Source organism: Oryzias latipes, chromosome 1 (genome assembly GCF_002234675.1).
Source record: "Oryzias latipes chromosome 1, ASM223467v1".
Taxonomy (NCBI): domain Eukaryota; kingdom Metazoa; phylum Chordata; class Actinopteri; order Beloniformes; family Adrianichthyidae; genus Oryzias; species Oryzias latipes.
The window spans coordinates 11,306,500-11,331,121 of NC_019859.2; the positions used below are offsets into that span (position 1 = coordinate 11,306,500).

General features: G+C 39.3%; 1 protein-coding gene across 26 annotated transcripts in view; it reads right to left on the reverse strand.

Moving 5' to 3' along the window:
- Positions 1 to 24,622, reverse strand: part of LOC101165944 (receptor-type tyrosine-protein phosphatase delta) — a 227,019-nt gene that overhangs the window by 21,987 nt on the left and 180,410 nt on the right. For 14 of the 26 annotated variants that reach the window (XM_023956023.1, XM_023956047.1, XM_023956041.1 and 11 more), the window contains 22 exons: positions 24,016 to 24,285; positions 20,941 to 21,050; positions 20,357 to 20,554; positions 20,116 to 20,241; positions 19,900 to 20,047; positions 19,634 to 19,782; positions 19,397 to 19,541; positions 16,330 to 16,632; positions 15,134 to 15,327; positions 13,266 to 13,292; positions 12,665 to 12,782; positions 11,642 to 12,229; positions 11,188 to 11,282; positions 9,730 to 9,986; positions 9,280 to 9,373; positions 8,843 to 9,067; positions 8,592 to 8,752; positions 8,047 to 8,058; positions 7,325 to 7,437; positions 6,405 to 6,446; positions 5,522 to 5,619; positions 3,320 to 3,443 (listed from right to left, as the gene is read on the reverse strand). In XM_023956023.1, the coding sequence (XP_023811791.1) occupies positions 3,320 to 3,443; positions 5,522 to 5,619; positions 6,405 to 6,446; positions 7,325 to 7,437; positions 8,047 to 8,058; positions 8,592 to 8,752; positions 8,843 to 9,067; positions 9,280 to 9,373; positions 9,730 to 9,986; positions 11,188 to 11,282; positions 11,642 to 12,229; positions 12,665 to 12,782; positions 13,266 to 13,292; positions 15,134 to 15,327; positions 16,330 to 16,632; positions 19,397 to 19,541; positions 19,634 to 19,782; positions 19,900 to 20,047; positions 20,116 to 20,241; positions 20,357 to 20,554; positions 20,941 to 21,050; positions 24,016 to 24,285 (3,597 nt within the window). The remainder of the gene's footprint in view (positions 1 to 3,319; positions 3,444 to 5,521; positions 5,620 to 6,404; positions 6,447 to 7,324; positions 7,438 to 8,046; positions 8,059 to 8,591; positions 8,753 to 8,842; positions 9,068 to 9,279; positions 9,374 to 9,729; positions 9,987 to 11,187; positions 11,283 to 11,641; positions 12,230 to 12,664; positions 12,783 to 13,265; positions 13,293 to 15,133; positions 15,328 to 16,329; positions 16,633 to 19,396; positions 19,542 to 19,633; positions 19,783 to 19,899; positions 20,048 to 20,115; positions 20,242 to 20,356; positions 20,555 to 20,940; positions 21,051 to 24,015; positions 24,286 to 24,622) is intronic. The other 12 variants (XM_023956083.1, XM_023956082.1, XM_023956072.1 and 9 more) reach the window with 3 other exon arrangements.

Genomic DNA, 24,622 nt, shown 5'->3' on the forward strand with positions numbered 1-24,622 from the left:
CGGATCTATTTCTACAGAGCCTGATTTTTCCGTGTGCCTGCTGCGTCCTCAGCTTTACAGGTTTTTTTTCCCACTAGGATACGGAAACAACAGACACCCATGAATCCATTTAAATGAAAAAGGACAGAAAGCTTTGATTCATCTTAGGTTCCAAGATGAGACACAGTAAGATGAGCAAATGTGAGATAATTGCTCTTCATCTCTTGAGAAAGCATATGTCGAGGCTTAGATTTCCTTTAACTTTACTGCAAAGGAATACAAAAGACAGCCAGATAAACCCATCATTAACCAACACAGCAGTGTGTGTGTGTTCAAGAAACTGCAGGCGAAAAAGGCAAATACCGTATGTCCCAGACTGACAGCCTATAGGTAGATAAATATTTTTCTGTCATTTGTGCTCATTTGCAAAAGAGCAGACTTTTTTTTTTAATTATTATTTTCTTAGCTGAAAGCAAGAAAGGCAACCAGAGCTTTAGGACAGGCGAGGGCGGAAGGGCTGCTTCACACATGCTCTGCCCAGATAAGGCTCATCTCTTTGGGCTTGGCCTCCCACCGCCTCCTGCCTTCTTCTGCACATTGGAGTTGCCAGTTTCCCCGCCTCGGGTCTTTCCCAGCTGAGGTGGGTGAGTGTGCTTTAGAATGCACAAGAAGAGCACAGCCAAGACTATTTATTTTCTCTCGATTCATTTAAGAAGAACAAATCCAATTAAATGGACACAGGAAGAATGTCTAAATATGGAAGAATAGTCTAAAAATGATGTCCTCATAATTTATCTAGACATATTTGCAGATGACCAAGACTGGATCTGAAACAAAGTCTCGACTTTGTGATTTTACTGTTGAACAGAGTTCAATAAAAGACACATTTTGTCAGCTAACCAAACAGTTGTGATGCTAACTAAACTCCTTTTTTAAATTTTAAAGACTCTCACTGATGAATATTGTTTTTAACATGTTCTTGTGACATTAATCTGATGATGGAGGACATATGTTGAGAAAATTAACCTTAAATTTGAAATTTGAGAGTATTTTTTTCTTTCTTTAAATCATTATGAAGACAAGCGAAGACAAATAAAATGCAACAAAATGCTGGGAGCGCCACAAGCTCTCAGCGACTAGAAGGGGAAGGGGGGTGGGATTGCTCTGTGCCAACAGTCCCACCCTCAACTAAGAGGCAGATATCTAATGAACTACGGCCGCTCTGTAGAAACTACGGTATGTCCTAGAACACGACAGCTTTTTAAAAAAATTTTGGCTAAAAAGCTGATAATCATATCTAAAAGACCACTAGGAATGCTTTTATAAAAGATCAACAGATGATCAGAAAGAAGCTTTAATTTATATTTTTTGACGTTCTTTGCCACCTGATAAATCTAGACCTGAGTCAATGTGAATTGCAGCAGCCATATTACAAACTCGGCTGCATTAATACATAACACGTGTCACTGTGAAAAGAGCGGGAGCGAGGGAAACAGATGTAAAGGGCTGGCTCATAGCCCCTCCAAATCTCCCTTAAGAAATTTTACGCCAAAATAAAGTCAGAACTTGAGCGGCCTGCTGTGTGCACAGCTGCTGCAGCGGCACGATTGGCAGCAGCCTCTGGCACAGACACAGATGCTGTGCAGGACACCAGAGTTTGAACCACAGAAGAGCCATGGTGACAAAATGCTGACAGATCCAACTCTTCATGGATGAGTATTGGGCATTTTCTCCTTTCTTTTTAATGCCAGAAGACTTCACTGTCAAAAAACTGTGCAAACGGTAAGATGTGTTTTGAAAAATGCTGTTTGACTTCCTGTATGTCCTTTTCTCACCTGAGGTTACAGTTCGAAAGCCTCCATTTGATGTTAGCAAAGACAATCAGTCCTTCATCTTTTAAAACTTTTGTTGCTGATGATCTGCACCCTTTAGTCATGCGCGTCTATGAAACTAAATCACAATTTATGACATTGGGTTAAACAGCACATTAGATGAGGCTGCTTTTAATATGAGTGAACAGAAGTGTCATCAACGTTAATGTCTCACAGCCTAAAGTTAAATAAATGTAAAAATAATTGCAATATATAAGGTGGATATAAAACAGGGTGATACTCAGTGCTGAGGCACTTTGAGCAACTGTTTGATTTGACAATTGTATGTTGCAGTTTTAATGCAACAGAGGCATGAAGGCCTCAGATCACATGGGCCTTTTTCAAGGCTGCAGCGAGTGCACTATTACTGTTTTTTAATCATGTATCTCTCTGTCTGAAAAATATATGATTAAAACGCTTCAACCAACTGTGGATAACAGAAGACATTGGGTGAGGTACTTGAGTGATCCACCGATCACCGCAATGCAGGCAGAAACAAGATCCAATCATCCCAACCCAACGCCACACAAGCAGCACAGAAAGTTGAAAAAAAAAGGAAACTTTGATTTATTTTTGGCATGAATTGTTTTTAAATATAATTAGTCATTTTGACTTAATTTTTTTATTCACGCACGTTTGCAATTTTCAAAACAAAAGCATCAGAAATGTAAGTTATGTAAGTAAGCAAAGAAGCAAAATGTAAGTTAATCCTAAAAACATGTAAAAAAATGTGTACAAAAAAGTCCTCAAAAGTAAAAGGTACATAATATAAAAAGAAATAGTCATGTAACCTATGAATTTACTCTCCTCTGTAAGTGTTCTTTGTTGTAAGTCTTCAGAGGAAAAAATAAAAGCCTAGCAGGTGGCACAACTAGAAAAAAAATTGAAAAAAGGCTAGAAGTTCTTTTGTTTAACCCTTTTTTTAATAAAATGTTTTTTAAGATGCCAATTGAGCAGACTAAAGAGGTAAAGCTTTTGATATTCAGATATTTTTTCACAGTAGAAATTCAGGAGCCTCTTTGCATTCATGCCCATTGTGTTCGTGGATTCTCAACATATAAGAAAACCTCAGGAAAGAGCTGTACGCTTTACTCTAAGTTGAAGGGAATGCTCTATAGATACGAGTACAAGGTGGATTTAGGACAGATTGTTATTGCACTTTTTCAAACTGCCAACTAGAAAATTGCACTTGCATAGTTGTATGCGGACAATTATTCCACCAAAGTATTTTGATGCAATAACAGACTTGAACAAACTTGAATTAAATTTGTGGTAAAAAAAATAAGAAAAAAGAAAAAAGAAACAATTTTAAAGGTAATTTAAAGCTAGTTTTTATAAATCAAAATAACTAAAAAGATGTATCTAAGACAAAAACTATGAGCAACCCATGAAAAAAAGTGCAGGTAACAATGAAACACAACTGATTCTCAAGACTGGAAAACCACAAAGAACTTGTGAGCGTGTCTTACCTTCAATGCTGGAAAGTACAACCCTTGAGTGATCGTAGGCAATGACATTTGCGTAGCGGTTCTTTGGTTTGTTGACTTCCAGGTTGGAGTTTTCCCAGGTGAACTGCTGACCCGGATCAACAGACTGCAGGACACAAGAGTGGCGGTCAGGGCAAAAAAAAAAAACAATTCCCAAGAGGCAGTAAATGTTTTGCAATGACTAATTTAGTTGTCCCACATGGACACAACAGTCAGAAACTAAATCTTCAGTCAAATTAATTCTGATTGTAAATAAAAAATACACACACAATTCTGTCAGATTTATTGATAACATTTGTATCGATGTTTAAGTTTGTTTAAAAGATCTACTTTAATGGAACGCTGACTTTCAGATCTGTTATGGTATTTGTCATTACTGTGGCCTACTCTGGAATGCAGTTGATGCTGCCTGCTATGTACTGTTATGGGGTGTAACGATTCAGTTTAACAACGATATGATTCATATCATTTGTGATTGACGATCTGATTCACTTTCGATATTGGTTCGTTTTGAACGATCCAATTCACCAACAATTGATCACTTTATGGTAGCAATGGAGATCTGGGTAATAAGGAACTGCTCTAACATTCATCAACAAAACTGGACAATCTTGCTACAGTGATTTGGTGAAAGCTGGGACATTTCTTGAGAAGCTCTTATTTGAATCCTTTTGACAAGAAGTTTAGTTGGCAGCTTGGTAATTCATTCATTGACGTTGAAAGCTTATTTTAAAATAAATAAAAAACTGTTATCTCCCACATAAATTTAACAGTAGCTGAGACTTTTCTCTCAAAACACATTTGGAACAGAAGCGCTTCGGCGTCTTTGAAACGTTGAGCTCGAAAGCGCTGCCAAGGATCGCTGTGTCAACAGCCTATCATTACAAAACAACTACAAATGAAAGTCTATAGCGTTATTATTGGCACTTGACAGAAGTGCAGGTACTTCTGAAAAAGATTTTCCACAGAGAAAAACCTACCAAGGGGAGAAGGAAGATAAAAGCATTAATAAATTCCACGGGCCGAAAGAGGACAGTCATGTTCGGCCATTAAGTTCTTGGACGGTAATTGTAGTGTAATCATTGCTGTAAGCTGGGAGAAGCAGACATGAGGTCATTACAGGGCGGTCGATGGAAAGGGGTCAGAGGGAAGAGAGCCAAAGCAATTTAGCAATTTTGAATATTGTACGACACATAATTATGGCTTGGTTGGAGAAAAATGGACAGGAGTGGTAGTGGATAAGTGCATCTCTGTGTGAATTTAAGGCCGCTTTCTCTGCCCTGGCAGCATCATGTGTGTCTGATAATCACACCACAATCACTTCTGGCTTCCCTCTGTCGCTCAGCTGCTCTCCTCCTCCTTTGCAGAGGGTTGCGGTGCTCAGTCTTGCAGGGGGAATGCTAGTTTTTCCAGCTCTCGCCACAATCTCATGCAGCTTCCCCGCTTACTGTCTCGTCAAACACCGACTCTCTGCCCTGTCTTCCTGTATACATCTGCCAAACCAATTCTGCCCTTCTCTTTTTGGTGTCCATCTGCTTCAGTCCTTATTCGTTGTGAAAGACTCTTTGGTCCACACAGATTTAGATTTATTTGAATGTTTTCTGCACAGAAAAGAAAAAAACAACTACGTTTCTGTCCGCTTTACCAGCTCTCTGCAGACCTCATTGTAATTCTAGGTCTTATTGCTAAAAAAGCCAGCATGTTAAAAAGCAGTTCTGCTGATCTGTGTACTTTGCACACTAAAAGGCACCCAATTTTCCTCCCCAATCCCGTCATGAAAGCATTCATTGTGCTGCGAGCTTAAAGGAACTAATTAAAAAACTGTCTTCAGTTACTCCACTGAATATTTGAAATCTGAAGCTTTTGGTCTTCTGTTATCTCTGCTTTTCTGGGTTTTACAAGAATAAAAAAAAAGAACATTGATGATATCTTGCTTTAAGTAAACACCCCCCCCCCCCCCCCCCCCCCGTTAGAAATTTAATTTTCCTATTTTATTTTGGTATCAACAAGAACAAGAGAAGGGGTTTCATCTTTCTTAGATGATAAAGGACTAAAGTAAAGTTACTGTATAAGCCTTTGACTTAGATTTCTGTTTTTCCTATTTTCAAAGATGAAGACGAGAATGACAAAAAAAGTTCAGTTTTTAAGGTTTGGAGATTTTCAGGAAGAAGTTAGAATTCCTACCTCATACTCCTGGGAGAACTTGAGATTGTCGTTTGCCTTGAGGCGCTCAATGTGATCCGTCAGCTCAGAGATGGGGACGGGTGGGTGACTTGCCATGCCTGTCCATGAAGGAAACAGAATAACGAGCCTTTTTAATAAAGCATCCCATCTAAACTAAAAAAACAAACACGTAGCATTAGGGATTCTTTAAGCAGGGGTTGTGTAGTCTTGTTGTCCATTGTTAGTGCAGGAAGTACATGAAAGTATGGCTTTTTGGATTTAGTGGCTTTGTTGTGTCTGTGCATGTTTAGAAACATGAAATAAAATGTCTTTCAAGACCCACTCCAATGAAAATTATGTTTTTGGTGTTTTCAATATGGAATTTTTCTGATGATGGAGAACATCCATGAAGGAAATTTCTGAATATTTCTTTATCCAAATCTTTGGGAATCAGGAGCAGATGAAAAAAAGTAGTTGGAAAAAGAACTTAATGGGTAAACAGAGAGCTCTCAGCCATGGTGGCGGGGGAAGGAGGAGTTGCTTTGTGCCAACCGTCTTACACACAACTCAGAGGTGAATTTCTAATGAACTCCTGCCACTCAACAGAAACTATGTCCTACAAAACGACACAGGTTTTCTGAGTTTGGCTAAAAATGACTTAATCAGAATTAAAGGACTGCTGGGAACGCCGAAAATCGTTTAAAAGATGATCAGAGTGGGACTTCAAAGTAAATGAACACAGCTGGTGAGTGTAATGACATGGGCTGTTAAGATAAGCATTATCTTATGGAAAAATATATTTAAAAAAGGCACTTGGTGAAATGCTGTTATTCAGCTGAAAATAAAACGCAGAGTTAGAGTAAAATTAGGTAGAATGAAAGAAATCTGACAATGATGAACTAACTTGACAAGCGTCGATAACCGCGGTACACTGATACACGATAAGCTGAAAAGGAAAACAACATTAAGGTTAACCCAGCACAACGTATACCAACACTCGGCGTTCTCTCATAAGATGCAGCACTTGGCTATACTCTGCTCGGCTGGATTTGGTTCTTGTGTGAGCTGGGTTGTCCTAGCAACAACATCACAGCTCTACAACTTTTGTTGCTCTCAATAAAAAAGGAGAACCAGAATATCTGCAGGCAGTCAGATAACACATTCCTAAAAGAACCGGGAGAAGCCATGTGATGCTGTTTAAAGGGAAACTAAGTAGCTAATGCTAGTTTTTTGTGTGCAATTGTTGTACTTATTTAACCTTTTATTTAACCTTTAACCTAACGGCATTTAGAGCGAACAGCAAGTAAGCATCTCATTGTACAGTGAAACCCGTTGCCTTACTGTACATCTGACAATAAACCCCTTCCTTTGAATACTTTGAACTTGGGTGTACTAAATAACCTGAAAAGTTTCAGAACAAGGTCTGGGTCCCATAATTTAATGAAAAATGATTTATTTGTCAAGGTTTTATTCCAAACCAACGTTCAAAGTTCAAGAAGATGCTTACAAGAATAATTTTAATGATTTTATTATTGCAATTTCTGTTAAAACTAAAGCTAAAACCAATTGGATTGTTGATTCCTAGCCTTCTTGCTTACTAATATATGTATTTGTAGTATTTTTCAAAACGCTTTTTAGTGTCAACGTTCACTTAAACTGGCAACAAAGTCTATTGATGCAACTATTTATTGGTTAAACACAGGTAAGTGACCAAACAATATGTAACACCATCTAAAAAGCAGAAAAAAAAATTAGGTTAAGTCCTTCTGAGCAGAGGTATGAGAGGAAAAAATGCACTGAAGTGTTACATGTGCTTTTCTCTACCTGGAGTTTGGAAGTTAATTCTGCGCAGCTCCACAGGATCGGTGGGATGGTGGGAGGACATGGCTTTACTGCAGGGAAAACTGCCTTTTCTTCCTTCAGCTTCAGCTCTTTTCCTAAAAAAAAAACAAAACAAAAAAAACCATCAAGTTGTGCTTAAACTCATCCTGAATTCAAATTTCCAAATGTCCTGTATATTTCAAAGCCCTGCACACACAAATGACACAGTGAGGAACAGTTTCATCTCTGCTTTTAGCATCTCCGGTATTGACCAGCAAAATGTAAAGAAAACAAATTTGGCGGTTGCAAATCGACTGACATGTAATCTAAAAACCATCCATAAATTAAAATATGAAGTCTTTTGCTACAATTTCTATCTTTAATAAATGAAACAAATTAAAGCTTTAATCACAAAAATATTCGTTTTCAACTAGTGGGCCTGCTTGTTAGATTAGTTGAACTCAGAAAAGCTTAGCCCCTTTAAGGTAGCAAGTTTCTTTTTCTTTCCACTAAACGCAAGTCTTTTTCCTACTTTAAATAATCACACGCTACCTTTCCTGCTACTTCTGTTCTGCACACTGAGTACATGTAGCTTATTGAATGGTACAACCTGTCCAGAACACTTAAGGTTATCCAAACAATCCAGATCCTTCTAGTTTATTCCAGTTTTTGCACTAGCTTTTTAATCAGAATACCAGATATCAAATTAGACAGAGCATGTTTACCTGTCTGGTTTGCTGGATCCAAACATGGAGCAGACGAGCAGTTAAGGAGAAAAAATTGAGATGCATTAGTGTCCAATCAACCTCCATTGGGGCCATAAAACTCCATCATTATGTAAAACATTAGACGAGCTAAACGCTTCTTTTGGTTGCAACCGTAAACATGCACAGCCTCCCCTTTTATTGTGACACGCAATACCTTGGTAAAAATACTGCTTACTTGGAGACAAGTGACACGCTAATAGATGGAGGAGCATCGTGGGAAATACTCCAGGGCTTATAAACATCAGATTATAAGCATCGAGGTTAATAATGCTGTGCCACATCTGTCACAGCAATTATTTATATGTGCATTAACAAACCTCCAGCTACAGGACTCTGATTACCATGGAAAACGCTGATGGCTGATAACGTTATCACGGCCTATCACTCATGTAAGGCAGTGCAGCTCCGTGCATACAAGTAAACCAAGGTAAAATGAATATTTCAAATGAGTAGACTGGAATAATTGTCAAAGGTTTTTTCCAAATCCTTCATGCTTCACTTACCTTTTAAAGAGAAGAATGGCGATGACAATGCAGACGATGAAGACCACAGCCAGCACAGGCCCCACCACCCACAACAAGCCTTCCTCTTCGTCAACAATCGGCTGAGGGTCCACATCAGACGAGGTCACCGGATCAGAAAACGGGCTGGTTGCATACATAGTCTGAACGAACACAGGTCGTTTGTAAGTTTTCATAAACTGCACATCACCGCACAGTCTGCTGGAAGGGTTGGAGGGGTTAGTTTTACTTACATTCTCCGAAAGGTCCAGAAGTGCAAGCACGAAGAAAACGTACTCTTGTCCGTTCTGTAGAGGGCGGTTGCGGAAATCTCCGTAGTTTCTGCCGTCGCCTAACGTGAACTCCAGGGGGAGGGTCTTAAAGTGAGCTGTGACGTACGCCCTGGGATCTGACAGGCCGACCTGCCTGCGGATGCGGAGAGCACGGCTGATGCTTGTCCTGTTGATCTCCTTCAGTAGCTGGAAATACAAAGAAAAAGTATATCAACAGAAGACAAAAATATCTTCCATTTTTGGGTTTGCAGACCCCATTTTAAATTTGTTTGCATAATTGATTTCCTTGTTTTTGTTTTCTGACAATTGCCATTTAAGTCTTTACTCCATAATAATATCAAAATTTGCAGAATAACCGCTCTTTTTTGTGAGGCTCTTTTTTGGGTTAAAACTCTCACCTCATCCAAGTTCATTTGGTCTGGCTCCTCCCAGGGATTCAGGAATTTACCCCCTCTCTGCTTCTTCAGAGGCACCACCACAACATAGTAACCCCTAAAATGCAGCATGCATAGAATCACCTCTGTACATATTTACAAACATCATGTCATTCTAAATTTTTTCCCTAAGTGGAAGAAACATTTTTACTCCTCTAAGACAGAAAAAGAAGAAAACCTGAGGAACAAATGAGTTCTTGAGGGCAAATATTCCTTATTTTTATCATCACTTCTAGACAATAACCAATAAGATGGAACGTCCTACAGTGATGCTTTGGCTTTTTTTTCTTTAATACTTTAAAAATTGGCACAGGCATGGATTTTGGTGAAACATTTGACCCATATATTGCAAATAAAAGCACACTTCCTCTGAACTTTAATTCTCCATCCTCACATTCCTAGGCTCATCCCTACCTGACTTTTGCTGTGGTCTGTACAGTTGGCAGCTGCACAGTCACCATGCCGTCTGCATTGGTCTTTCCAACGATGGTTGGCTTGGCTTTCAGGATGTCTGGTGCAGTTGTGGCAGTGACACGGTGCTGCAGACCTCCAGCACTGTTGGCCCGGTTGGTGAGCAGAAAGGAATACAGTGTGTCCGGAGTCAAGCCAGTGATGAGCTTCTGTGTCTGCTTGCCATCTACCTCCACAGACTGGCCCTTCCCATACAGAATCTGAGAACACACCAGTGTCAACAGGAATGGAAATGGTCACATGAATTCAGAGAGAAACATAAAATATGCACACGTTGATAGAATGTATTCAAAGCCTAATCCTTTAAGTTTGTGGTGCCCAGCTGAGTAAAAAGCAACAACTTTCTGATGCTTTCAGGGGGCATCATGTGGGTGTTAATGTCTCACACAAGTTAATGTGATGACCATTTCATGTCACACAAAAAGTTATAAAAGCTCATTTGTCAAAAGAATAAAAGCCGAGCATGAAAACTATTCTAGTAAAACTTAAGATAAGATTTTTTTTGAGTCTACATGGAAGGGTTAAACCTTTATCCCCTTTAGCAAAATGTACTTATTTATTTTTTGGTTTCTGATAGTGTTTCACTAAGTTACAAAAATCTTTCTAAGCATCTGTGTAGCACTCTGATATTTTTTTATTCTACCCTATATTACCATTCATGTCATATTTGATAAACATATTTTAACGTTTTTTTTAAACGACTACTTGCTGTACTGAAAGAATGTAAAGTTTTTAGATAATTAACTCCTTTCATTACAGCTACAGCATGTTAAAAATGTGTGGATCAAATTAGAATCAGTGGATACGTTTCTGTACTCCAGAAGAAAATAAAATGAATTGCAACTTAAACACACATATATGCGTGTTTCAGGCTTCTGCATTCAAAACTCTCATATTCAGGCATTGCTCTAAAAGATTCTATGACCGTTTTTCGGTTCTACCTACAAAACGTGTGGCCACTCAACGCACATTAATAATTAAACCAGTGGATATTCGACCAATCAAAGATTCAGATTTAATATTGATGAATGAATGGACTCGCCTTTTATTTATGGAAATATCAACCATTGGAAAATGTATCATAGATTATAAATTAATAATTGGATGGGTGTCAGAACAATCCAGTGCGAACAACATATACTAAACTCGCATTAAGGAACACGCTTCTAGAACGTTTTTGAAGGTACGTCAAATTTCCAAAGTGAACGTGGCATCACAGGGTCAAAACAACTTTGATATTTGTTGTGTATTGAAATAGTGATGATGTATCTAATTGTGAAGCTGAATTTCTAATGTGTTTTTTTTAATTTTTTTTATTTATTTCAGCTTTCATGTAGTTCCTGAGAGCAACCAATTACCAACCTGCTGTACCTGTTACCAACCAAAAAGAAATGTACTCACAGTGAAAGGTTGGGAAGGATTCTTGTCCCGGATCTCCCAAGAGAGGAGGATGGAGTTCTTCATGGAGGCTTTAACTCTGAAGTTGGTGGCAAAAACTAAAGCAATAAAAGATACAAAAAAAAAACAAAAAAAAAACTGATTTTTGTGCCATTACCAACCCAGTCACCCAACAATTTTACCTGTATCCCACTTTCCAGCACCGGCCTCAAGCTAGCTATTACACCGAACTGGACAAGAGCACTTTCCTCAAACACTGACTAGAGTCTTACCTTGCTTTTAGAAAGGGAGGTTGTTATCTAAGGCCACAGTGACAAGACAATGACAGAGGACATCATGATGCAACCACCAGATGTTTGTGTGAATGTTGGACTTGTTTGTACAATAAATGGTCAAGAAGTGTGTCTTGGATCCAGAGCAATGGTGATGGCTTTTCAGAATATGAGCATGTTCCTACCTTGGTCTAGCCGCTGCGTCCTGAAGCGGACACTGGGGCTGTATGGCCCAGGACCCACAGCTGTGAAAGCACACACCCTGACATCGTATACTGTGTCGGCAATCAGACCCTCCAATTTAGCACTTGAGCCTGGGGCGGGCACCACCACCTCTGAAGCATTCCCACGACTGTTTATATCCTTGTAGAGAACTGAGTACTTTACGATTTTCCCATTTTGCTCAATTAGTGGAACCGACTTCCATGCCAGATGGAGTGATGTTGCGTAGGCATCCTCCAAGATAATATTCTCTGGGTATCCACTTGGAGCATCCTCTGGAGTTGTCACCTCCTTCACAGCCTCTTCTCCATAGCCCATTTTGTTATGGGAGCACAGTCGGAACTCATACTTTGCTCCCTTCTGAATATCCTGGACAGTGTAGCGTGTTTCCTTGGTTGGGAATTCCACAACTACAAAAGGGAGGACATCGACTCGGCCAAAAGTAAGGCGGTACCCTAGAATTGGGGTTGGTGGGTTGGAAGGAGGGTACCAATGGAGCAGAGCGGTACCCGAATCCGACACAGTGACCATCAGTCTGGGTTTTTCAGGCACTAGAAAAAAAGAAGAAAGGGAAAAATAAAAAGATAATTAGATAGATAATTACACACCAACCAAAAGCAAAACTACAAAAAATAGCTTGAAATCTGCCACTGATATGACTAATCCAATCTTTTAACCCTTGTGCTATCTTAGATGACCCCACCCTTACATTGACATGTTCTCCCTACCATGACAAAGGTGGATAAAGGTGGAAAGATTTCATGTAATCCATGGACATCAGTGAAGTTTACAAATCATTGAAGAAAAAAGGTTCAGCGCACTGTCTAGAGGGTCTAGATGACCCAACTCCCAATGTTATTGTGCCTAAGATAGCACAAGGGTTAATAACCTCTAATGATCACAAGTGGTGAAGAAAACCTTATGAATTACAGAAAATGTGTCTTATAATGGCTTTTCCTTGGGTTAGTCTGTTCAGACACACTTACAAGGTAGAGCGGTGCACTCAGTTATGGGTTTGCTGCGAGCGCCATCGCCTTTAGCGGTGTAGGCTCCAACTGATACAGAGTAGGCGGTGTCAGACTTCAGATCTCCAAGTATCACTTCCTGCGGAGCAACAAAATACCTTTAAGGTTCAAGTGAGCCAGTTACCTTTCACCCTAACAGTTTTTCAGCTTGGAAAAGGAACACAGCCATTTTTCATGTATTCCATTTGCTCTGAAATGTTTATTTTTTTAGAAAAACAAAATACATACAGTATTTTTTTTTTCCATCTGAGAGGGCACATTTTTAGAAAAGCCACCTTCTTACACAAAACATCATTCAAGATCACCAATGTTAAACATTTGCCAAGACTTGTGTTCTTTATAACACTTAACTTGCCTATTTTCATTTTTCTTACACCAAGTGAATGTTATCGATTGTACAACAGAATATTTTCCGTCCTAATTCATATATTTTTCATTAATCAAGACGAGAGCGGAAAGTTTTCATATGGTAATGGTTCAAAATCTTTTGTGTATGACTAATTCATCTGATTATTTTGTTCCTTATAATATGACTTAATAAATGGTTAAAAGATTTACTTACATATTCCACTGAGTCACCATACTCCCACTGAAGGACGAAGCAGAACCAAAGAAATGAAAAAGAGAAACAAAAAAACCTCAGTATCTTAATAGCCTTTCCGCTGCAAAATCTCTCTCACTGTCCTAAAATTATAGTGCATAATGTCTAGCGGTCGTTACAGATAATAAATCTGTGGCAGTGAACACATTTATGTGCTTCAGAACGGCTTATTTAATAACATACTTGACAATCTTCCTAATATTTGTAGCAGAACATCCTGAGTACAATCCAGAATAATAAAAATCTCATCTATGTGTCGTATTTTCTGCATTGGTCCATCCAATTATCTAATTCAAGTAAAGAAAATAAAAGAGTATAAAATGTGAGGAGCAGCTCCAGCAACCCCATCTGGACTATACATCTCCCTAAATGTACATAAAGCTGATTGATTTGTGTCTGTCAGTCCAACTAGATGTCAATTAAAGTTGCCATCAAATCGATAATAGGAACCTCATTACCATTAGGCCATTACTGCTCATATTAACACAGGACACATAATAGAAATTATACCATGACTCTAAAATGAAAATAGCTAAGAGGTATTTTCTGTTTTGCAAAAGAAAGGAAGAAAAGCGCTGGATGTGGTTACATGAGCTTAAACGATTGTGGAAAAATTACATTTGACTTCCAAAAAACAAAAAAAACAAAGCATGTAATAAAATAAAATAAAAATATGACTAGTTATAGAAAATGATGCATTGTATACCGATTCTTAGGTCAAAACCAAACCTTATTCGAATCGTGGGGAAGTGAAATGGTTGCAGTGTTGCAAACGCATGTTGTGCTACATCTAAAAAGGATTTATTATTTATTGTTTTTTATTATCTGCAACCTTTAAAATAAAAAAGCCATTTGGTCCAGTTTCTTACTGACCAAAACCCAGTGGCAGCCGCCAAATCCCACTTTATTTATGGTTATATGCAGCCATTCATTTACAAAATGTAGCTTTTAAATGTTTACAATTAATTTGGAAAAAGTGTTATATTTTTCTTAAAAATAACAGCATTAACCTCTTTACTTTTGACAGCAGCAAATAAGTTGATTTCAAAATAAAGTTCACCCCATGTCAAATAAAACTTGCAGTTTCTATCATCATGATAACTATTGTGCAGCTTAGATTGGGATATGTGCTTAGCTTAATTAATTTATTATTTTGTCAAATTAATTGCATTTTTCTATAAAGCCAAAGAGTCAGAATGGAAGAAATAAAGAGCCTTATTGCGTGGTTACAGAGCCTCAGTTTGTAGGCCGCTGGTATAAGCTAAAAGCTGTGTCATCATTGTTATTCCCTTATTAGCAAATTAAAAAAAAAGATTAAAAAAAAGGTTTTCATTTTTGTTGTTTTGGAAAACAGAAATCATATATCAAACCAAACCAAACTCTTTTATCTCTTGTTAAAGGTACTAATATAGACACAGAATTAAATATCACGTCAATACAGTGAATGTGAAAGATTCTGGATCAATAAAGTCATTTTTCTTGTTATATTTTTTTCTTTTTACTAAGTTTACTTGCTTTCATTTCTTTAATACGTATATTTCACATTATTATTTTTCATAAAGGTTCAAAATTATGCTACCCTAAATAGTTTTATTACAAATTTAACATGCAAATGTCCTTTGTAATTTACTAAAATTCAGCAAAAAGTTTACAAAAATAAATTGCAAAACATAAATTGCAAATATTGGGTGAAAACTAATTTACTAATTTATTTTTTAATTAATGTTTAAGTACAATGAAAAAAAAGATAAATTATTGCACTTTGAATTATTACGTTTTTTATGAATTAAATTAAATTAAATTAAATTAAATTAATCTTTTGGTGTTACCTGTGAGTCATCAATGAGGATGTCCTTGATGGAGGGCTGGCCCTGTGGTTCCCCATAGTTCATTCTCACGTAGTGCACCTGGTAGCCTCGGATTTGGCCGTGCTGCCGTTCAGGAGCTGGCGCCCGCCATTTCACCCTAATGGCCGAGGCGTTCACAGTCTCTGCCTCAACCCCACGGGGAGGACCACTTGGAACTAAAAATGCATTTTGGGATAGAAGTCAAGGGGCGCGGACGATGGGTAGTAAAAAACTTTCAAGTGAAGGCTTCTACTTTAGTAAAGGTTTTTTCCAATCAAAAATATGCGGGCGACAAAAAAATAGAAAACGCCCAGAGGATGAATAAAATGTAAAAAGAAAAAAAGAAAAAAAGCAATCCTCTAAAAAAGGACAATTTCTCTGATGCCTGGGAAAAGTCAAAATAGTTACTAGGGAGAGGGCTTATGGTTAAACTGTGGAGTTAAGATGGGACACGTAGGGAATGATAAGGATGGCATAAAAAAACACAAAAGACGTGTTGCAGAAAAAAGGGTGGCAGGCAGTCAAAGAGAAACTATCTTTATCAGAAAGACCCGCTCTCACTCTGCCAAGAACTACACCTCTCCAAAAAAGCACAGAAAAGAATACAGATGGAAATAAAACCTTGGGCAACCTCTGGGTTATTGCTTGATTCCCACAAAAACATTTCAAAGATCAACATAGTCATAAAAGCCTCCATGTGAGACAATAAAAAAGGAGACAGACGTGCAAGAAACAAAATGGCTGCAGGTAGCTTTTAAATTATCCAAACAAAGTGGTACATTTCCAAATATTTGCAGAGGAATTGGAGAGGATTTAGGTGATGAGTGATTAGTGGAGAAAGGCAAGAAGGGAGGGCTGAGGTAAAGCTTCCTCTCTGCCATTAGAAAGAAATATTGTCATCCAAACAGAAGAAAATGCAAACAACTGCGTTCGCAAAAGGAGGAGATTTTTTTAGAGAGGGAAAATTGATCATTAAAAGGGGGATAAAATCGGTTTCCTTAGAGAAAAGAAGCTGACAGGAAAAAGCAGGGGATGTCTGGAAGTTGAAAGATGTTGCTGGTTAGGGAGGGAAAAAAAGGGCGATGCACCAAAACCCCTTTACTGATGGAAAAAGCCCTTTTGGTTGCGCGGTTAGTGAGGCACGTTGACTTTTTTGGGTTTTATTTCTTTGAACATACCATCTTCCTCGGTGCGGATAAGCAGCTGTAAACTTTCCGGTCCTTCTCCAGCCTCCGTGCTTGCTCGGACTGTTATGCCGTACTCAGTCCATTTCTCAAGGTTTTCCAGGAGGTACGGGGAGCTCTCCGGGGGGATTCCATCAATTCTTTTGGATGTTTTGTTCCCTTCCATTGTGGTGTACTGGATGGAGTATCCCGTTATGATGCCATTCCGAAACTCCAGGGGAGGTGGAGCCCAACTTACCAGGATGCTGGTAGAGCTGGGGCTGGTGCAGGAGATGTCCTGGGGAGGTGCTGAGGGAGCTGGTTCGGCCCGATTAAAGGATGCACAATGGGGTTTGTTTGGGTAAATGTCATGTGGTTGTGTGTGCCAGTGGTTGGGTGAGATGTGTTACGAAATATGGAAGGGGATTGACAATGAGCAGATGAGAAATGGGGAACAAAAGACAAAAAACATAAAATGAAAACGAAACACTGGAAAACAAAAGTGCTCCCAAAAAAAGAAAAAAATGACCCTGCAGGTAGAAAGCAGGTTGATCGAAACAAAGATACTTGAGGGATGGGTGTCACATTCATCCAGTCGAAGTGTTTGATAAATGGAAGTGTGAAGAAATGCAACACAAGGAGACTGACTATACCATATGCTTTAGTCACATGCACCCCTATGGGTTCTGCGGATTTATGGTTTACCCAGGCTGTGGAGGGCCGTCTTAAGGGAGCACAGGTATATCTAATGTGATGCTCACACCGGGCTCAGAAACGCGCATTCCAGTGACCACTTTCAATGAAATTCGATCATTAAACACAAATTAATAATTGCAGTTTGCGCGCAGCCATAATTATTTTACAGCAAGTCATTCATATAACGGAATAGAGCTGTGACAGAGAAAGCCTGGAGACTGATTTGTGAGATTTGCACCACATTGACATTTTTCACCAAGCCTCTTCTAACTGAGTATGTGCGCTAGTATTGAGCAGCAACAGCCCGTTTGCCAAAAGCATGATCAAAAACCCCACACATGCCTGGTGTGTACATAGCATTCCATTTCCCTTTAGGTTAGTGCAGCCACCTCAAGGGACGTCACAAAAATGGAACGCACGTTTGTCGTGCATGTGGTGAATGCATCGTGAAGTATTTTTAAGGGCAATGTAAGTTATACGCACTTCTGTCGTCCGAGTGATGCTATCATACGGTGCCCTTATGCGGCACACTAGTTGTTAGTAGGGTGCATGCATAGACGGGCTCCTTCCTGACTGCGCGCAAATTCTGCATGCGCAGGGTGTGCAGTGGACACCCAAGTGTCTGTAGGATGTCCACACAAACTACCCATTGTTTGATTTCGTTCGCAGGGTTTAAAATGATGTAAAATTTATACGATTGCCTGCGTCTCACCGACTTCCCCTGATCTATGTGTTGCATAAGTGTTTGCTACAACCTGCAACATGCCTATAGAAAAACAAATGTGCATTAACATTTTCCCTGTACGAACTAGGATCTTAAAAGTCTGTCCAGGCCACCTGCTTTGCCCATTTTTCACCCGCAGACAGCCGGTATCCACCTGTATCCACCCCGTAAGGGCAGTTGTGACTAAGGCATTAGACACAAAGAGCACCCATCCATGACTTACTTGTCTTTACAGCCTTACTGAATCCTCTCTGATCCGTGCGGGACTTCTCGTGTCTATCTGTAAGCTTCTGACCTCTTACCTTATCCTCTGGATCTCTGACAGACCTCAGATCGGTAACCAACAACATAAACACAACCGCTGACAACAAATCTGAGACTTAACACCAAGCAGCCACAGCTGATGGGGTAAGTTGTACACTATCCTATCAGAGCTTTGATGCAGTTTGTCTTTTCCATTTAACTTCAAATCTTTTAGCATCATATGCATGATGGTGTGTAGGACTGAACTGGAATAAACTGACTTAAACTGGATTACTTCTTCTTTTTAGTCTGTATAGTAAATTAGTAGTACATAGAAAACCTTGGTAGCATTCAACTCGACTGAACTACAGTAGAATAGACCAATCTTTAGGGTATTCTTATGTTATAGACATAATTTTTAATACACTTGACTTTTTTCGTTCCATATGAAATGGTTTAAGATGGCTTTCAGTGTACTTGTAAATCAAATGTTTTAGAATATGTCAGAGGAAACAAGACTACAATGGAAGTGACTTTGGTGGTGGCTGATTGGTGCAAATAAAAAAGACCAAACTGTAGACACAGTTATAATGGTTCATTCATTTGTTGGGATGAAAACAGGTTTGCCCATTTTGCATTGTCAATTTTGCATTTACTGCATTTTACTATAAACATCTGTGAAACAAATTTTTAAATTAATAATAAATAAGTTCAACTCAGGGTGAATTTTAGACCAGGATAATTCAGTGGACCGGGTTCAATTTAGGAGGCAAGCTAAAGAATTTTACAATGGCTTACTTTTACAGAACAATTTTGAGATGGGATCTAACCAAAAAAAAAACATGTTCCAGGGTTTTTCTCACTGGGACATACGCAGAAGGAAGGAGAAAAGCCAAGAACTTAGAGATAGTTCATAGTCTTTTGAGGATTTGTTAATACATTCCTGCACCTCCTGACTACTCTGTCTGCACAAGATAGTTTACAACCTTTTTTCGATTTCCTGTGGTCATTATCTTTTCTGCTTTAGATGCATAACACTTCCATCACTTCTTCCTTTATTTCTTTTCTTCTCTTTGTTCTAAAAAACAAAAAGAGGTCTGTGCTCACAGTTTTAGGTAACCCTCAAACAAAACTGTGACTGGCGTTGCCAGGCAGACCCAGTCTTGCTTGTTAGACCACAAAGGGATGACATAAGAAGTTAAAAAAATTTTTTGAAGTCTAACGGCCCCTCGAAAAGTCAGCAGTAGAGATTACACCTTTTGGACAAACTATTTGAGATGAAGTTCTGACATAAATCAGAATTTCTTTAGCTTTGAGTTGCCCACATTCTCGACAACTGGAACTTTTTGTTTTCCTCTTTTAAACAAGCATGTGCACATACAAACTCTCACACTTTGTAGAGTGGTTTCATGGACGTACGTGTTTGTGGAGTGCCAATGGACACTTCATTGGTGTACGCTCCTATTCCATTTTTGCTCTTAGCTGCCAGCTGGAAGGTGTACGTGGAGAAAGGCTTCAGATTCTTCAACAGGTAGGATGTCGTAGGCTCAAAAGTGACTTTCTTCTAAAAATACCATCAAAAACAAGCATTTAGATCATCTTTCAGTCATTTTGATACCAATAGAGTAGTCAGTCTGTCTTTTGTTCCATCCTTACCTCTTCCGAGTCGTTCACCCTTCGGTAAACCAGCTCATAGCCTGTAATCTGGCTCTCTGGGCCACCCTGGGTTGAAGGGGCTACCCAGGACAGTAGGATACTGGTTTCAGACTTGGCTTCACCCTTAAATTCTGAAGGCTGGGACGGTACTAAAAAGAAAACAAAAGCAAGGACTCTTTAAATTAAATAAATATACATACCGTAATCCTTATGTTCTTTCCTTTATATGAATCAGTGCATGCAGCCTATCTGCATTTATGCATCACCTCCAGTCTTGGCAATAATCTGCAGGTCTTGGGACAGAGGTCCATCTCCCACAGAAGTGAACGCCAGGACTCTGATGTAGTACGTCTTGTTGGGAGTTAAATCCTGGATGGTGATGAAGCTGGTGCTGCGTACCATCTGCTTGTCCCACTGCATGGCACACTTTGGCATCAGCAGCAGAAATGAGCAATCATGAAACGGAGGGTGGGGACACTCACCTGGTTGACTGGAAGCATGTTGTCAGAGGTGTAGTAGACTCTGTATCCCACCACCTGACCATTGGGCTCCTCCGGCTCATCCCAGTGTATCATTGCTGTTGTGGCACTTAGCATCCGGCCGATGACCTGCAGGGGTCAATGGAAAACAAACAGCCTGAGCGCAACACAGCTTAAAAAACATTTGTAAAAAATTAAACTCGATTAGATAAAAAGCACTTTTTGCCAACTGAAACTCTCTGACCTGCCGAGGAGGCGACGAGGGCGCCTGCTCAGCTGTGCGAGCCTCCACAACTTCGCTGGGGGGTCCTTGGCCGATGGTGTTGAAAGCTGCCACCCGAAAGTCATAGTGAGAATAAGGGCTGAGGCCGCCCACGCTGTAGCGAGTTGTAGCGATGCCATCAATCTCCTTGAAGGGGTCCTCTGAGCCTTTGCCGCGATACTGGAGGGAATGAGAGATGATGAGGGGAAAAACAGAGGAAGGATTCGATAGTCGTAGATCGGCGTGAAAAACAGCTTTTTATTTACTACCGCATGTCAAATGTGGGAGCCCTGCTTTATATAAGTGAAGTTTTCAGCCAGTACCACTTAAACCGTTTATGACTCATTCCTGTATTTCAGTTCAGTGCTCCTCATAGACACAGACAGCTGTTAATTTACAAGATGTTTCCTTTTATAGTGACGGAGGGCGGTACATTGGCGAGAGATGTGGAGCTCCTTTTCCTTTACAACCCTACTTAGTGATAAGAGTTTATGCAGATATAAAGTTGAGCTACCAGACGCTCCACTTCAGAATCATAGCAGATTATGTGTGTGTCTGTAACACACCTGTATCACATAATAGGAGACAGGTTCTGGGTTTCCTGAATCCCAGGTGAGGGTGATGCTTGTTGCAGTTCTTTCTGTCACCATAGGCATGCCCGGAGCCTTCGGCAGAGCTTCAAGGAACAAAAAGAAAACAAAATCTTAATCCCAAATGCATTTTTATGGTGTGAAAGATCTATAGAGGGGCAACAGCTTCCGCTGTAGTTTAAAGCCTAGCCATCCACACTTGACTTACATATCCCCTCAAACTTTGTTTTATTACACTTTTACTAACATCGACAAATCCCAAACTTTTCAAAGAAATTAACTATGTATGAAATTAATCAACTAGATAAATTTTATATTCAGTAAAACAATAAAAAATGGGCTGTCGCAGGATTCCTGGTGTACTTCAAAAAAGTTTATAAACTGTATTATTAAATAAAATTATTTATCAGATAATCATTATTTAAAATTTTCATATTTACTTTCTTGAATTCACAGACTTATTATGAAAAGCAGATTTTAAATTGAATCAGACTAGATGAATATGTGAGATTACAACACGCTAAAAAGTTATTTTTTCATTTTTCCTTCAACAGCTTGTTGGATTGGACCCATGTGTTGGTAATTGTCATCTCAACAGCACCACAACGCTCAGTGTGTCAACAGCAGAAACAAAATAATTTTGAGAGACTGATCTCAGGCCAGTCGAGAAAAATATGGCACATTAGCTGCTACAGCCACGATTAAGAACCTGATGCTAAATGCTCACACCTTTCTGAAGTTCAGAAGAAAGAAAAACTGTCAGTGGAGCGGGGCATTCAGTTTAGTGGAAAGACACATTTGCAGTGACTTAAGATGTCAATTAAGTGACGTACTTTAGAGCACAAAATTGTGATTGGCCAATGGTAAAAAAAAAAGATTTTTTTTTTAAAATTTGTTCTTGGTTATTTAAAAAATACCCTTTAAAATGTGTTGTTAAAGGGATCCTTTTAAAAAATAAAAACGTTGCTAAGACCTACCACTTCCCTATAACACCTCAATGAAATCCTCTGTTTATATGTTAAAAAAAGGTGTACAAAAATCTTTTTGGATGTGTGAAATGGTCCTGAATGGAAATATACAAAACGTTTTCATATGCCAAAAAAATTGAACAACCTAGTAATTAGGTACTAATTGTATGGAACAGAAGATCCAGATCAACACATGGAGGCTGACTATTGGATAGACCTGTTGCAAGACTTCCTATAAGCCTTCCAAACTGTTCACATATTGGTGGAACTTTTAAACTTCCTGTTCCTGTCTAACCCTTTACAGGGCCGTTCTTTGTAACCATGGCAACGCAGACAGTTGTAGGATTAGCTTTTCCAATGTGGAAACCAAAAGTCTGCAAAAACTTCAACATGCAGCTGCCTTACATATGCAAACCTACCAATTATGGCACCTTAATTTTTCCAGTTTTTGGATGTCCAAAGAATTTAAAGAAGTGAAAAATGATGGTTGTGGAGTTGAGGTTATGAAAGAAACATTTCTACAATTTCAACCACATTTCAGTGTCTGCATATACATGAAAAAAAAAAAATACAGATTGATGAACTAAAGATTTAAAACTGTTGATAGCATCTAATACAGTTCAGAGTAACTATTGTGAAATAAATGAGGACTATTACAAATAAAGGTAAGGAATATTTTTTTATTCCAAAACTGAAAGTCTTGTTTTTATCTCATCTCAACAATTAAATTTTTTTGAAACTGTGGCCGTGTTTTAGAAATAAAAAAACAAAAAACATTTTCTCTTACAATATTGTCATGAAAGGTTAGTGGAGAACCCAAAATGCAGGAGACCAGGATTGGTGACAGGAAATAAAACATTTAATAAACAAACTGAAACATCACAAACTATGGGGAGAAACAAAACTGTGACACAACAGAGCAGATGAGCTGACAAGGATGAACAGAAACTAAGACACTTAAATAGGCTGAGGGTAATTCACTGAAGTGAAGACAGCTGTGGATCATGAACCTGAAACTGGAATGACCGACAAAAAGAAAACCAAAAACATGGCCAAGAACAAAACCACAGAATCCTTTCAGTACCCCTCCCCAAAAGGGCAGATCCCAGATGCCCAAACAAACCCAGAGAAAGGGACCTGGAGGAACAGGAGAAGTAAAAACAAGTCCAGAACACAGTTTGGGTTCCTGCAGCCTAGCAGAGGTGAGGGGTGACATGGCAAACCCCTCCTCAGGAACAGGCATGAAGAGGAGCAGTCCCAATTACTCTCCCCAGGGACAGGAACCACGAAGGGGAGCGGCACTGGTGACCCTCCTCTGGACCAGGAGACACAGCCAAGGGGGAATAAATGGTGACCATCCTCAGAGACAGGGGACATAAGGTGGAGAGGCCCCGGTAACCCTCCACAGGAAACTTGATACTTGAAGGATGGTCCCGGCAATCCCCCTCAGGAACAGATTAGCCGGATGTGGATTGGCATGACTTGTGGCTGCGGGAAACCCCATTTGACATGGCGTGCACTGCAGTAGCAAAGAAAAAAAAAAAAACCCTGCTACTGCAGCAAAAAAATCTCCTGCTGGGTCCAAGGTGGTCAGGTCATTCTGTCATTAACTGGTGGTGGAGGACCCAAAACGCAGGAGACCAGGATTGGTGACAGGAAATAAAACATTTAATTAACAAACTGAAACATGAAAAAACTATGGGGAGAAACAAAACTGTGACACAACAGAGCAGATGAGCTGACAAGGATGAACAGAAACCAAGATACTTAAATAAACTGAGGGGAATTAACTGAAGTGAAGACAGCTGTAGATCATGAACCTGAAACTGGAGTGACTGACAAAAAAAACAAAAACATCAACAAGAACAAAACAGAAACAAAACCACAGAATCCTTATAAATATTTACCCTTGTTACTATAAAAAATGACACAAGGGTACATAAAAAAATTAGCTTTTGTCCACAAATCTCAAATTTGATCACTTATAAGTAATTAATTGAATTTTTGATCATTGTTTTGATGATTTTTCTATGAGAGAAGGGTTTGATTTTCCTTATCAAATCCTGTCCTCCTCAAAGCCCACCTTTTACAGTGATCTGTGCCATGGCTTCGATCACACCGAGTGTTGACATGGCAACGCAGGTATAATTGTTGGACTGCCGCACATCGGTCAGTTCCAGGACGTTGCGGCCGATGGGCATGTCATCCTCGGGTGTCAGGTCTTCTGCTCCCAGCATCCACTTCACATACGGCATGGGGGAGCCAACAGCCACGCAGGTGATGTTGATGTTACCTCCTGGCATGATTTCGCTGTCAGCAGGGGGGATGGAGAAGCGAGGGGGCACACGACGAACTAAAGCAGAAATGAAAGACAGGAAATACTATCAATTCTCAGTTGACCTTGAAGGATGAGAGGAAATATGTTTTACCGCTTTTAAATAAAATAGAAAGCATACAGAGTCACTCAGGTACATGCTGAGTCAAAATCATTAAAAGCTTTTCCAAATCTGTTGCAATAAACATTTAAAGACCCACTCCGATTTTTTTAAAGCTCTTTTAAAAGCAGCCTTTTAATTATGATAATGTCATTTTTAGCCAAAATACAAAAACCTGTCGTTTTCTAGGACATAGTTTCTGCAAAGTGGCAGTAGTTCTTTAGAAATTTGCCTCTGAGTTGTGGGCAAGACTGT